General features: G+C 37.8%; 2 protein-coding genes and 1 long non-coding RNA gene across 4 annotated transcripts in view; all 3 read left to right on the forward strand.

Moving 5' to 3' along the window:
* Positions 1 to 3,035, forward strand: LOC106180470 (uncharacterized). Its single transcript, XM_087016237.1, has 3 exons — positions 1 to 563; positions 1,393 to 1,591; positions 1,934 to 3,035. The coding sequence occupies exons 1-3, from the start codon at positions 349 to 351 to the stop codon at positions 2,237 to 2,239; spliced, it is 720 nt and encodes a 239-aa protein (XP_086872363.1). The 5' UTR covers positions 1 to 348; the 3' UTR covers positions 2,240 to 3,035.
* Positions 3,036 to 5,241: 2,206 nt separating this feature from the next.
* Positions 5,242 to 6,634, forward strand: LOC147761027 (uncharacterized). Its single transcript, XR_015335177.1, has 2 exons — positions 5,242 to 5,491; positions 5,708 to 6,634. It is a non-coding gene; the product is annotated as an uncharacterized LOC147761027 (long non-coding RNA).
* A 5,905-nt stretch (positions 6,635 to 12,539) lies between these two features.
* Positions 12,540 to 15,139, forward strand: part of LOC106180477 (sodium- and chloride-dependent taurine transporter-like) — a 35,286-nt gene continuing 32,686 nt past the window's right edge. For both annotated transcript variants that reach the window (XM_087014871.1, XM_087014870.1), the window contains exons 1-2: positions 12,540 to 12,711; positions 12,922 to 13,191. In XM_087014871.1, the coding sequence (XP_086870997.1) occupies positions 12,930 to 13,191 (262 nt within the window). In that variant the 5' untranslated portion in view covers positions 12,540 to 12,711; positions 12,922 to 12,929. The remainder of the gene's footprint in view (positions 12,712 to 12,921; positions 13,192 to 15,139) is intronic.

Below are 15,139 nucleotides of genomic sequence, written 5' to 3' on the forward strand. Positions count from 1 at the left end.
GAATTATTCTCCCATTTGTGGATCACCACCCGAAGCTTAATGGCGCTCATCCCCTATATAAGTAAGGCGTTAGGCAAACATAGTCAACCGACCACTGATTAGAGCACTTCAGCACTCAGAAAGCCAAAGACGACAGCCAGTCTGTTCTATTGAGAGGACTTTGAACATAGTTTACTTTTGTGAAACATCATCGAATACTTTCGTTTTTGTCAGATTTTGCATTATTTCTGGTACAGCAGAGAAACTGGCCTGAGCAGACATCGGTTTACAGCATTTGACGTTTGAGACAGACGTTCCGACTGAAATTTTTTTCTTCAACACAATTTAACATTCGATTTTACAAGCAAGATGGTTTCTGTCAAAGTTTTAGTTGGCCTCACGCTGGTGGTTCTAGCGTGTATCACCTCCCTGACGTCGGCTATGGGCTGCGGACTGCCCTGTTCCCAGCGCGTGCTATCCAAATGTATCCGACCCACGGGCTGCGAGCTGGCCAAACGACCGTGCGGATGCTGCCCGACTTGCGCGCTGAAAGAAGGGGACCTTTGTGGTGCTTGGACTTCATGGTAAGCTGGCAGTTTTCTTTTGGTTTCGTATATCTAATAAGTTATGCGAACATGTTTTAGATTATTTTGTGGTTTGAGATCTAAATATCTGTAAAGTAAAACTGTGACTCCATTTTTGACAATTTCATTAAATAGCCTCCATAAGTTACTTATATAAAACATAAATAAGTTACTTATATAAATAAGTTACTTATATAAAAAACAAATGTCTTTTCAAATTAAATAGAATTATATGTTGATCATATTTTCAACAAACAAAACAGTTCTCAAGAAATAGACAATTATTTGACGTCAAGACTGCAATTACTCGTTACTTTTACGTCCAATATTTCTTTATTAAACGCCGATAAAAAGTAACGGTTATGGATTCTTTAACTAAACTCCTTTCATAGTAACAATGTCATTAATATAACCGCTTAAATGAAAGGAATTTAAAGGTCGGTTTTGCTCACAAAATGTCCGTCGTACCGTGAAAGGGTTTGGCCAATTAATGAAGTGGGTAGAGTGACATTATGCTATCTTCTAAGTAGGTCAAAACTTGTTGTTTTAAAATGTTTATTTCATTTCAAATCGTGTATGTAGAAAATATATGCGTATATTATTAATTTAAATATGTATAGCATTCAATATTCTGAATCCCATCAGATCAGTCAGATGAGATCATTTGTCACAAAATGCTGGGTCATTATAATTTCGTTTGATTTTTAATATCTTTATCCATGACGGTAATGTGCCCATTTCTTCATATTTTTGATTAATTAAGCTTGCCCTTAACAAATAACTCAAGATCTAGATTTGTCAATAACGATTTTTGTTGTTTTTTCCACAGGTGCCAGAAAGGCCTATGGTGCTACAGTGGTATGATGCGACTGGGCTTTGAAAGGGTTCCACCCGAATTGTTCCAGTTCCGTGGCATCTGCACCAAGAAGCCCGGCTATGAGACTCACCATAAACTGAACGACCCTACCAACCCCACCAGCGTCACCCACCAGGGCACCACTCTGCCCTCAGGCATCACCTACGGCAAGGTAATTATGACCCTTTTGTTATATTGTTTTAGGTAATCTCATTGTATGACTACAGTCACAGTCTGAGTACAGTGCACTGCAGGTCTTTGGTTTTTATTTTGCATAGTGCACAGCATGAAAACCGCTGAAGGTTCTAATTACCATATGCATAATTACATATTTAATAGATTGTCTGCAGAATAAACAGGTTCTCACCACGCAGGGACATCGAGATAATTGATCCATCTTTTGACTAAAATGAATATGCACACCTCCAATATATTTTCATTACTGTACCGCGAAGATATAAAGAATAAATTTAAAATCCTTTTTTTATTATTTTGTTTTATTTTTTTCTTGTAGCTTAACCAAAGAAAGACCGAGGCTGCCACCACTACCACCACCACATTGCCAACCACAACCACCGTCACCACCACAACCACTACCAAGACCACGGCACCACCAGGCGCCACCACAAACTCCCACGCCAAGACAGGCACCCCAGCGTCTGACACCTTCATAGAATCGGGCCAGTTCCTACTGGTGCCTCTGTCACAGCTGAGAGAACCCAAGAGACAGGAGCTGTTTGCTCGCCTCTTTGGCAAGCCTCTCCATGAGTTCAAGTCTTTGAGGCTGTTGGTGCCGTCTGAAACGATCTCCAAAGAATAAGGAGTCCTGTGGACTTGTGTGACTTTCAATCATTCGTTATCATTCATTCATTCACCCTGTTGCGGGGCATTTGTGGGTCGTTCTTAGAGATTGTGGCTGAGACGGTCAAAACTCATTGACAATCCGCCGCCTGTCCGTTCAAGCACAAGAAGTCTTTGAACTCTGATAGATTGAATCTTGAATGAAAATGACGTCAGATTGACGTCATATGACATCATCAAGTTGGGATATCGACCACGTGACAGCTCACGAAATCGACATCTATTGACTTTCAAAAGTTTTCAATTTCAGATCAAGAGACATTATATCATTTGGCATTAATTGTGTTTGGGTTTTTTATGCATTCATATTTTAAGGACACCGCTGGGCTTATGTTGCGACATAAAGCTTTGCAATGTTAACAATTTGAATATCACGTAGGATATTACTCGATGATTAAAACTGGGGTTCTTTTTCTTAGGTTTTCTGATTTAACGAATCTAAGCAAGAAACAAGAAGTGTTGCCACGGCATCAATGTAGGCGTAATTCATTCTGTAAATTAAAATGATTGGTGAAACAACAGTGCTAAAAATTCATAGCGGGAAAGGTACGCATTCAATGTATGGATATCAAAAGAGAATCTTGAGCAACTGCCTCAACGCTTGTAGTTAGGGTATTTCTTGGCAACTTGGAGAAAATTTTGGAATTTCCAGGAATTTTTTTTATAAAAGTAACTGTACAGTATGTAAATATTTAATTTTTGTAAATTGTAAATAAATATAAGCCAAAATGTGTAAATAAACAGTTTATAGCGAATTTCACTCGCGTCAGTTGTTTTAGGACATAATTGTGCACATAGTTTTGCTAGATGTTATGTATGTTTTTAGTTCTGAAAAATGTGCGAAACTCCCCCCCCCCTCTCTCTCTCTCTCTCTCTCTCTGTTACAGTACTAAATGCGTACCTCTCAATGATGTTTAATTATAAAAGTGTAAATGAATTAAATTAACTGTTTCTGCAAACAAATGGAGTACCTAGACTGAATATTTGGCAATCATGACGTATTCTTCTTTCATGAGGATATCATTGCATTAGTTGTACAGACAAATTGTAAGCACCATTGCGGTTGTTGAGAAGAAGCACATCCAGCACAACTGACACATTGTGGTTCCTTGCCTTGAAAGCAGCTATTGCTCTTCACGCTATTTTACCCCAAATCCCCACCTGCCTCCAGAGAAAATCTCCAGCAAAATTAAAGGCCAATAGCGCGCTATATAGTCCCTTTGCCCAGATGCTGAGTGCGGTAATTCCTCAACAAATTTTCAATTATCCTAGTGCTGAATGATTATTGTTCCACCGAGTCCGTTAAGTTCTACACCGCATTAGAACGCAGAAAACCTGTTAATAATCTTGAGACTCATATCCGTTAACAGAGGGACGCGTGCCATAATGAACACGCACCACCTTATACTCACACCAAGAGTTATGAAGTAGACTACATTATTTACATTCAAATGAGTCATCTAAACCGGCAAATGCTTGCAGGAGAGGCATTAGTCTACGGCTGACTCAGGGTGAATATTAATGAAATACAAATGCAATAATACGAGAGAGAAAACGTCTGTTATGATTATTCACTTCAGTCAGACATGAAATGCACTTTCATAGCTCTCACTTTTCATGACCCGATGCTCACAAAGATAATGATTCATTGGCAAGCTAGAGGACGTATAACGGCGGATTGTTTCTAAAAAAAGCAATTGCCCCTTGTTTTTAATAGCACTATGTAACTTATATAAATACAAAAGATACCACTACATACATGCAAATCGATAAAGTTTGCAGTCAGAAAGCATCTTGTTCATTGAAGTAGATTTTATATCTATAGACATAAAGGTGGCCATATCTGATCATGACAAACGTTACACAGCTTTATTACGTACCAGTTCACGAAAACGAAAGTTATAAGACTAGTTTTCAAACTATGATCTATGAACAAGAGAGGTTTTATCGTTTTGCGGTAATTGCGATTAATATTATTTTGTCTTTATATCTTAAAAAAAGCCAAAATGCTTATTTTGTGACATAAACCCTTGCAATAGAAACAGAAGCGCAAACTCAAGTGCACTGAAGTTTATGATTTCAGTAGCCTTCGGAAATGTTCAAGGGCACTGTCAGGATTAGCAAAAAAAGTCCTTATATACGCCTTACATAATTTTTTTGGATAATAGATAAATCTTAAGTGTTGACTGACTAAATTCCTTGGCATTTACACACACAGATTGCTATCTCACCTCAGAAGAAAGCTAAAGGCGATCAGTTTTTACAGTAATCGATTATTATCCGCCAGTGGTTCGCCTTCTTTACCTTTGAGGCTTGGACGAATTCAATGTGCATTTTCTAGGTTCAAGTTTAAATTTAGTGTACAACTGTATGATAACCTGTACTGTACCTACAGAAAATTTCATGTTGACTCCCCCTTGCCATACATGTGTATGATAAGCAATGCAGCAGTAGCCTAATGTCAACGTTTCGTGACCAAATACATATTCTTAATAGCATCTTTAACAGTTGAATTGCAGAACATATTCTCCGTCTTGATATTATGTGTAGTCTTAGTATCGCACTATTTTGCGCAAATTGAGTAGATAAAAAGCGAGTATGGTGATTAGTTATTTGCGTGTGAATTGAAGTAGTAAGTCATCCTACATATCTGTCCAACTCTAAGATGGGGCATAGGTCATAAGTTGAGAAGAGTTAAACGGCCAACCGCGTGTTTAATCTCCATAAAAACACTGTCCAGAGCTTCTTATTTTATATAACTGGTCTATACTGACTGACAGCTTCCTCTCTCTGTCTCCTTCCCTCCTTCATTTATTTTATTTTATTTATTTAATTGTTTTGCTAAAACAAACTTTAAATATAGATCCTTTGCATATTCATATCTTTTTTTTTTTTAATTTTGAAAGGTAACGGTTCCTTGACCAATGCTTTTCGTGAAAGACTCCACAATTTCACTTTTATGCATTTTGTATCGTGACTGGGGGCTCTGCAATTAGAAACAAGTGTTCGTAAATTGCTGTTTGTCACGTATATTAGATAAGGCCAAAATATACAGGCACTGTCCCCGCAGATAGGATCTCCTACCCCGTATGTTTTTTGGTGCTACACTGTAGACATGTGAAGGCGGCCCTGCTGCCATGTCGTACTTGTATGCTTTTGTCCTTGTTTTGGCGCTTTTTATGGTTTTTGGGAATTGTGATCGCCTTGGAAGGTAAGCGTTGATAAATATTAAATGACACCTAGACTATTACTTTCAAAACTAAAAAGAACGGAAGGAAGAAGGAAACAACTTACAACAACTTACTTAGGTCAATAAGCAGACGACATCACTGTACGCTCAATTAGCAATAACAATCCTTTATATTTCTCCTTATCTCTGATTCTTATTATTCCAAAGATTAACAGGAAGACAAATTTTTTATTTCAGATTCCGCCTTACCTATACTGTAACAGAGTTAACCCAGGCCCGGGGCGTGGGCAGGGTTGGTGGCTTTCCCCTGGAAGAGAGGTCTGGCAAAGTACACCGTGGTTAAGACGCCAAGTACAACTACTGAGACGAAAACGGAGGATATTATTGATAACAAACTATTGAGATGAAAATGTGGGATATTGCTGAACTTTTATTTACAAGTATTACCCAGAGAGCTGTAGCGAACGGTTGCTCACCAACTGCTCTCGTTGCTGAAAATAAAAAACAATATTGCCAAGTTATTGCAACAGGAGGGAAACCCTGGGTCTTGAACTTCAGGGTTAATATTTCCAGAGAGGGGTCTGAGTTACGTTATGGATACCAAACAACGTCAGCAATTTTAAATGCCCAGTTTCATGCTGAATATGTACAGAGATTAGGAATTTTTTGGACATCGATAAATGCTTGAAGTTCCTTTCTAGCTCCAGCTTAAATGTTTTGCCTAGTGCTGCCATCTGGCGTGTATTGCTTCAGTTACATAATCAGTTACGCAAGTAGGCCTACAGTTACATGGTCTATCAATCATGAACAGTGACGCAACGGCTCACCTTATCCACCCTGCGTCTCATCCTGAGAATTTATTGAGGAACGAAAGCCTCACAGAGAGCCTCAAAGATCAGTAGCATGATTCCCCAAATAACACCTCGCAGGGGGGAGGCAGACAGTGCACTGGCGGATCCAACATTTTTCTTTCCCTGTGTGAGTAGGGCAAGGATGAAAAATACAAAGCGAAGCGATGCATATTTAAACAAGAAATAAAGACAGATACCTGTAAATCTCAGGGATAGAATTTTTTTCTCGTTCATCTTGTTTCTTTAATTTGATACTGTTTTGTGGAGGATGAAGGGGTGCATTGCAAGCTAGGGGTTCTGGGGGTGTGAGCACGTGGCTCACTGCCCCCCCCCCTCCCCCCACCCTTTTATCCGGCTATGTGCGTGCGGGAGCTGGGGAGGGGGCGGAGTGAGATTTTTTTATCTACTTAATCCACCTGTGATCAATCAACCACCACTGACACCGTTAGAGAATGAAAGTAGAACTGATCGCGAGAATGATTGGATATTGACAGTTTGTTAGTTTATTTCCTATTATCTTGCCTTTTGAAATAAATGAAAACACAAAAACATACACAGTCCCAAGCGCCTTCATATTTCACAAGCATTAATTAGCTGTCAAGGAAAAAACGAGATTGTATCGACCGCTATGAGATTAAATGCTGCAGGAGAAAGATGAGCCGCGCATCCACACAAAATCACTACTTTTGGGATTAGATGAGGCTAAAAATAAATAAATGAATAGAAAAATAAATAAATAAATAAATAAATAAATAAATAAATAAATAAATAAATAGGTTGTAGGGATGCTACAGGTGGATCTTTGGACCACGTATATCCCTTCAAGTTCCATAAAAAAAGCTCTTAGAAAGAATTTTTTCACATTGCTGACACACCCTATACATTTTATAACTTCTTGCATTCAGGCAGCCGCAGCGGGTAGTTGAAATACACCGATTTCTTTCTACTTGCTATTGATAATTTCAGGAAACTCTTATCAATGTTAATTGTCTTTTTATTCTCCTTTTCTTCCTATAATTATCTCTCTTACTAGCAGTTTCTTCAATACTCTTGCGCTTTTCATAATAATGTGAACAAATTGAAATGCAACGCAGTGTTCATTTGCGTAGATATATCGATTCTTTGTCAGGTTTGGACACATTTTATCTGCGTTAATTCAATCTGATACAGTATTGTCAAATTCCTGGAATGAACTCAACGGTCTTTATGACGTTTTGCCCTACTCTGGTTCTTGGTATGTGGACTTTTTAATAAGCGTTATCAAACATAACACGCGAGGTTAAGTATAGCTTTTAGCAAACAAACAAATCAATAAATTTGTTTTACACAAAAGCGCTTTAATAAACAATATGTTTCTTTTAGTCTTTTCCTGGGAACCTCATCTGTCACTCGATGCGGTTTTCGGTGTTTTTACTACTTATCGTGTCCAACAAATCTAAAAAATGATGTATCTTTTATCAAGTTTGTGAGTAATAGTAAGTCAAAGTTTTCTTTTTTTTTTTTTTTTTTTTTTTTTTGGGGGGGGGGGGCTCTTTTTTTCAAATAAGTAACTTATCTCTTTCAATCGTTTGAAAAAATAATAGGCCTTAGTCATACAGTATAAATCTAATCAAATGCAGGCCTTACTGATCTTTGCCACTTACAGTTTAGCGCACTTCAGTTTTAAATGTCACCTGTCAGGTCGCACATCTGAATAGATAAATGAACGGTGTCCTTACGGATATTGGAACTCTGCATGGTTAAATAATCTATCATATACACGTATAGTGTCATTCATCTTATTTACTACGTCAAAACGCTTCTTTTGCCCTGAGTTTCAAAACACTGACTGTCACTGTTCTCTTGGGAAATGCAGGGTGCAGTTCCTGGGCATAAACAAAAAAGGTCTATATCTCCATGACGTCCCTCCATAGGTCTGTATGCAGTTTATAATACCAATAAGTAAAAACAGCGAGAGATCAATAAAGTCGGCCTCATGTTTAGGCTGAACTTCAAAGAGCTTGTCCATGTAAGGGTGTGGGGAGGGGTGTTGTTGCATCAACCCAGTAAGAACTGATTTACAGAGTAGTGATTCAGGCTATAGGAACGTGATATTGATTCGATTTTATCCCTATATTAGCCTTTTACCTTAACCAGGTATATGTAGCAATTTTTAGGACACGCTTTGTATTGCAGGCTTTTGTTTCATAATGAAACCATATGTTTTGCTCTCTCGATATGGTAAACATTTTATTTGTACTTCTCGATCGCGAATTACTCATCGTGTTAAAAAGGTAATTCAGAAAACGAACACTAGAGTTAGGAGAATACTCGCATATATACTCTATTTGGCAAAACCGTAATGTTCACAAGACAAATTTCGGGACTTCTGGGACCTATAATTATCTTTTTTCCAGAGAATGAAACGGCATTATCCCCTAGAATGCATCCTGAATTCAAATTTCCCCCCAAAGGACCTCAACAAATCACCAGTCATCAATTCGCGATTCCCCGAAAGGCCCTCGTGTTCTCATCAACACTTCATAACTCGGTAGATTATCCATATAAATATAGACCACTGCCATTTAAGCACGTGGGAGTATTTTTAGACGCTGTTTAATGAACATTGACCGAGGAGAATTGATTTTGAATTCGCCTTTTGGTATAGACGTGGACAGGAAGCGAAACACTTTCGGCTGCCGGTTGGCGATCGAGAACGACACTAGTGCTCGGTGAAAGCTCTGTGAAGTGCTGGACGGCGAGGATAATTCTATTTTTGCGACACCTGGGGAGCTGCCAGTTGCCCAACCCTTCTGAGGATCTGAGCACTGGAAGCACACTTATCGATATTGGTCGGAGCAACAATTTCACATACTCATAAGTGGAAATTCATCGCACTGGAAATTCATCGACCAATCGGCCAGTTTTACTGCATATTATTGGAATTATGAATAGGAATCGGCTGGGTTTTATTTGCAGGATGACTCTGTTAGCGTGTGTACATGTGTACTAGTACCACTGAGACAAAAAAGAAGTACAAGTTAATCGGTAAGTTCATTGCGTGTGTTATTTTGACTTGTGTATATATACATATATATGAACTATTGAGACAAACAAAAAGCCTTGGGCAATCAGTAATTTCTTTGTGAGTGTTGTTTTGACTTGTATAATTTTGAGTCACACTTAGTACAAGAGAAAAGAATACATCGAAAACGAACATATATATATATATATATATATATATATATATATATATATAACTTAATTACAACCCAAAACTCACTGAGACGAACGCGTGATTTCATATTACTGAGGTTCTCGATTTGCGTCAAGAATTTCCTGTGGCAGTGCTTTTATGTGTTACGAAATTGCTATGAATATGATTGGATCAGTGCCAGAAACAGCTGCTGGTTCTTAAGGTATCGAGAAAAAAAATAGTGATTATTTATAAGTGTTGGTACATATTGAAGTGACAGTCAGTCAATGCCACCAGTAGTGTGAGTTATTTCTTTTTTTAATTTGGAAAACAGGGTGTATTCTCCCGATAATTTACTCACTTTTACATAGATTACGTAACAGTGTTTAATTTGTGTTAACAAACGCGTTTGTCTTTAGACTGCCGAACCCAGATGTGCAACAGATCGATAGCATTTTCAATCAGTCTATAGCAGATGCATTGTAGATACATTTTCCCCTTTCAAGATAAGTTGGGCGATTTCGTCTTTCTTCTCTTTTTTGAAAATCGTGCCTCTCCTACCGGAAAGCACCTTAGGAAAATCTTGGACGATGAGCCATTGTTTAAACAATTAAACAAACCAGTATAAATCACTACAGCCAAATCGACCAGGCATCACCGGGGTCCTCTCTTAGTTACCTCAGATCAATATGTTATGTAATTCACTTACAACTGAGACAGCATTTCTAAGCAACCTTTAACAAAAGAGAGGAAGCAAAAATCAATATAAGATCTAAACCGCTTCTAATACTAATTTTTCTGCGCGCATCCGGATTTCAGAGGCATAGCACCCTGAGTATGTTTTACCGGTGTGACAGGAATTGTAGTCTGCTAGGAACCGTAGTCCGTTCCCCCATTACTTTGAACAGGTGACATTCGTCCCATATACATGTATATACTAAACCCCAATACTCCAACTAACCCTAACCTGTAGTAATGATATGGAACCCTGGACTTCCATTCCTAGGACTACCATTCCTGTCACACCTGCTTACTATACCCGGTATGTTCGATTTCGTTAAGTTGAAACAGTGTCAGCACAACGTACACAGACTTTGAACATTTCAAGACAGTAAGAGGTTTAAAAAAATTACCCTTTAGCTCTTTCTCGTTCTAACTCTAATTTTTTTTTTATTCTTATTGTCTTCTTATTCATTATTTAATTGAATAATTTAATTTTAACATCTTAAACTTTGATGGGATATTCAACCGAGTAATTGACAGTCATGGAGCATCCAGAATATCAAGTGTAACACTTATAGAGTATTCAGGTCACAAATATCGACTTTGACTCTCAGGGTGCATTCGAGTCACGCGCACCAAATTTGACTCGCAGGGTGTATACCTAAAGCTGCAGACATCAAATTTGCAATTGATACACAAGGTGCATACATGTCACAAAGAAAGGAAAGAAGGCCTCGAGTTAGTCGGTCGGTTAGAAATCAAAAGAAGCGATCAGTTAATTCGTTTTCTTTCCCTTGAGATTGCTCTGTCCTCAAACGCACTTATCTTGTAAGCAACTCGTGGATGTCATATTAAAAGTGTAATATAATAAGAGAAGAGGCGTTTGCAGGCTCCAAGACGAGTCAAGATAGCGTAAATTTATGACACACTTCACAAAAAAGAAAATGCTCAAGTCGATAAATCAATGTTATTATAGGTCTACATCTTGCAAACAGAATTTTCGGTTAGTTCTCTTTTTTTACGCGTGTTCTTTCATATTTATATCTCTTGAGGCAAGACCTACAACACTTTCTAATGCCTTCACATTTTTTTGAGGTGAAAGTCATCTTTTGAGTCTGGAGGAACTTGCTTATAAATTATTTTCTCTTCACTTTCTGGTATCCAGGCCGGAGATGGAGATATTATAAGAAAAGTGGCAGAGAAAGTACACACTGGTTTAATAATTTTAAGTGTCAACATTTTCTCCATAGAAAGATTGGAAAAGGGAAGAAAATGATTTAACAGGAAAAGTCGTAAAGTAAAAAAATAAACAGAGATGTACGGGCTAGCCAGTGGAAGAGCCGTCACAAACCCCCTAATTTGACGCACGTCCCGACATTGTGTTGCGATGTTCCTTCATCACGATTGCACTAGATGAGATTGACCAAACGCTGCCTTGTAACGCAACATTGCCTGTAAAGGCTAGCAAGCTTGTGATTGTTCTAACAGCCTTCCGGGTTGTATGAATAGGGACCAATGACATTCATTTACCGTTATGCTCCCGGAAACAAAAGTTGCTTGCACTCAAGCACCGTTTTAAACTGGAAATCGACTATATTTTACGTCACCAAACGCTTGGGTTACAAATGGACCCCATTGCGCCGAAGCAACTGAGTCGACTTGCGACACCTTCCGGGCCTCTTTTATGTTCGAGGTTGCTTTTATGAGAACACAACTTATCTCAGTATCAACTTGAACCCTCTTAAGAAAAATAATCAAAATTATGAACTATCATTTTTGCCCTCATGTACTTTTTAGACATTGTTCCCACAAATTTTGGGCGTGCGTCTTGTGTTTAAGATAACATCAATTGGGGTATATAGCGATAAGTTGGTGTTATCTATTACATCCATACATGAAAATTTTAGAGAAGTACGCATGTGCGAGTAGCCTACTTATCGATTTTCAACTCTCGGTTTTAAGATTATGGAGTTCATTTATACAAGGCGAGACACTCCTTGTGGTTTCTTTTATAAACTATATTGATATAACCACAGAGATAAGCTATAGAAAAACAAGCGGAAGGAATAGAACAATCATCATACAACTGTTTTGTACAATTTGTTTGATATTCAGATTTATTATTTTAAACTTTTTTTTTTTAGTTTTGAGAGTTGGATACGTTGATCAGACGATTTCAAAGTCACCTTTTGAACAAATTCTTCCCTTCCCGATCCCCGGACAGCTTTTCCCATTTATTCATATTTTAAAGAAAGACAATATCCCCAACAAAAGCGTTTTGAGCATTAGTAATAAGTAAAACCTTTTGCTGTATTTCTAGGCTGCACCGGTTTCGTGCGGACTCGGCAGCAACGTGATTATATTTACTTGACCTCTGACCTTGTGACGTCACGATCCTGTGAGTGAAACAGAGGAGAGCCGTGCGGGAGGGCAAGTGTACACAATTCACGGTGTCTGACCAAAGGTACCCTTGGTCCATGCGACTTCAGACGGTAAATATCTTTATTTTACATTTCACTATACAAATTCAGTCTTATCAACATATAAATCACAGTAAATCCTAGCAGACGATAAGCCGAATGCAGTGATATCATATTTGACGTTCTTGTACTTTTTTCGTATTTACCTGCCGGCGTTTTAGAAGCAGAGATTTATGGATTGGAATTTCAATGAGTTTTAGTCAAAATACTTCTGATTTTAAGGAAACTCAATGGGAGATAAGACAGGACAAGTCCCTGATGATGACGGAACCAGGGACCAGAGACCCCCTGACGAGAAGAATAAGCCGTGTGCTGAAGAAAAAGATGGCAATGGAGTAACGGTGTCAAAATTTGATCTGGACGAAACAGACGATGAGATAAAGCGCGAGCAGTGGTCCAGTCCTATTGAATTTATTCTGTCCTGCATTGGCTTTGCCGTGGGACTCGGCAATGTATGGAGATTCCCATATCTCTGCTATAAGAACGGTGGAGGTAAAAAAAAAGTCAAGATTTTTTGTTTTACAAGTTGCAAAAATGTTATCTTTCAAAATATTGTTGACCCTTTTAGTGATTCATGCCTTTTATTGTTTTTTTTCCTTTTTTTTTTAATTTCATAATGTTATTTTAATAGAGCTTTGCTTGAGCCTTCTCAAAATAACATTATATGCACTTGGGTTCAAAGTTCTGTAATAAGAGGTAGAGTATTCTAGCTTGGGGGACTCCACATGCTTTGAAATGGTGTAAATGAGCATTGGGGGGATTTACACGCAAATATGTAAAGATTTCTGAATAATAGAACAATAAGCTGCCGCTACTCAGTCAGGTGTATAAGTTGGTGGAATTTACACCTGCTTCACTACTTCAAAAGATGTTTAGTTTAACCCTTGCAATAGCAGGTCTTATACAAAATGTCAAAATGCTACAGTAAATTTCTAATAAGGTTTGTATAACTTTGCAAGGTCACAGTTTTGTGGGAGTGGTGGTGTGTTGTGTTCTTAATAACTATCTGTAAACGGTATACGCAAAGTGGAGATAAAAGGAAAAACCTCAGTTATTTCCAGGCAGTGATTCTAAACTCTCATATCAGATGTGCAAGTTGTTAATGTTATTGAAAAGTGTCACACCTCAAAATTTCATAATAAAATCCTGCAAATTGTAGATTATTACCCTACAAGTGCTATAACTGTCTAGGGAGGTCTTTTGGCTTCCAGACTAATATAATGAGGATTATTTCACTGCTATTGCATGTGTCACTGTGAGAAAATACGGTGCAGCATTTTCCAGGAAAGTACATCTACATAACAATATGTCCATAAAATTACTCATTAACTGAAGCCTTGGACTTTCTTATTTGTTATTAAGAAAAAAAAAAGCTTATGTTTGTTTTCTCTTTCACTATACATGCATCCTATTTGAATTTTTTTTTTCATTATGGTTATCTTTAGTGTATAAAGTTATATTGCTTTTCTTGTGTACCTGGTTTCATTGTTTGTACATCCCAGAAAGCAATTAAGATTATATATTTTAAAAGTTTCTGGAATATATTGTGCATGTTTTATGGCGAGAAAGGCATGGCTCAAGTTTCAGGTCCAGAGTTGCTTTTTTTTTTTTTTTTTGTGGAAGTCAACATTTATCCTGAATATTATTTAAAGTAGACCGAGATTTTTGTCTAAAAATTGAGACCAGCTTCCGGGTCTAAAGTTTTTATGTGGTATAGGCTCCATTATAATTTTCTGTCACAGCGATGTACATAGACTTGGGGGGAAAAGTGCTTTTCCAACCAGTCCTGACCGCTTGAAATGCCAGAGGACAGACAAGATAGTTGATACAGCAGGTCCTCTGGACTGGCTGGCTAAGTTTAAAAGGTTTAAAATACAAAACATCATGATAAATCACATACTAGTATAAACATAAGCTTAAAGATTCAAAGCTTCAAAGATTGTTAGGAGGACCTGCAGATTTCTTTTAGTTCAGACCCTCAATTTGGATTTCAAAGTCCTCCAAAGTTTTCCCCATGTTTGATGAATATCTTGACATGATATTATGACTGTAAACTGATCCTCATTGCTTTGGTTTTAGATCCAGAACAACTGTTAAGTTAAAGGCACTTGTGGAAACCTTGAAGATTTTTCCAATCATGTTATTATTGAATACGTAGGTTAGGTTTCTGCCAGTAGTATTTTGTTTGGGCTTCATTAGGTAAATGAATAATGACAGTAATCGAGGTACGTATACTACGTATTGGGTCAGCTTATAAGGTAGTGTGTGATTTGACAGGGAGTACATGAAACCAGAGAGAATTCTAGGAAATATGAGAAAGTTCATAAATCATGCCAGTTTTCTCAGAATACCAGTGGCAACATATTTTGTCAAGGTCAGTCTGAACATGCAGCTGTTTGTACGGTTTCAAAAAAGACCCTCTCTCTCTCGAAATTTAAAA

Source organism: Lingula anatina, chromosome 6 (genome assembly GCF_051362555.1).
Source record: "Lingula anatina isolate TDL-2025a chromosome 6, LinAna3.0, whole genome shotgun sequence".
Taxonomy (NCBI): domain Eukaryota; kingdom Metazoa; phylum Brachiopoda; class Lingulata; order Lingulida; family Lingulidae; genus Lingula; species Lingula anatina.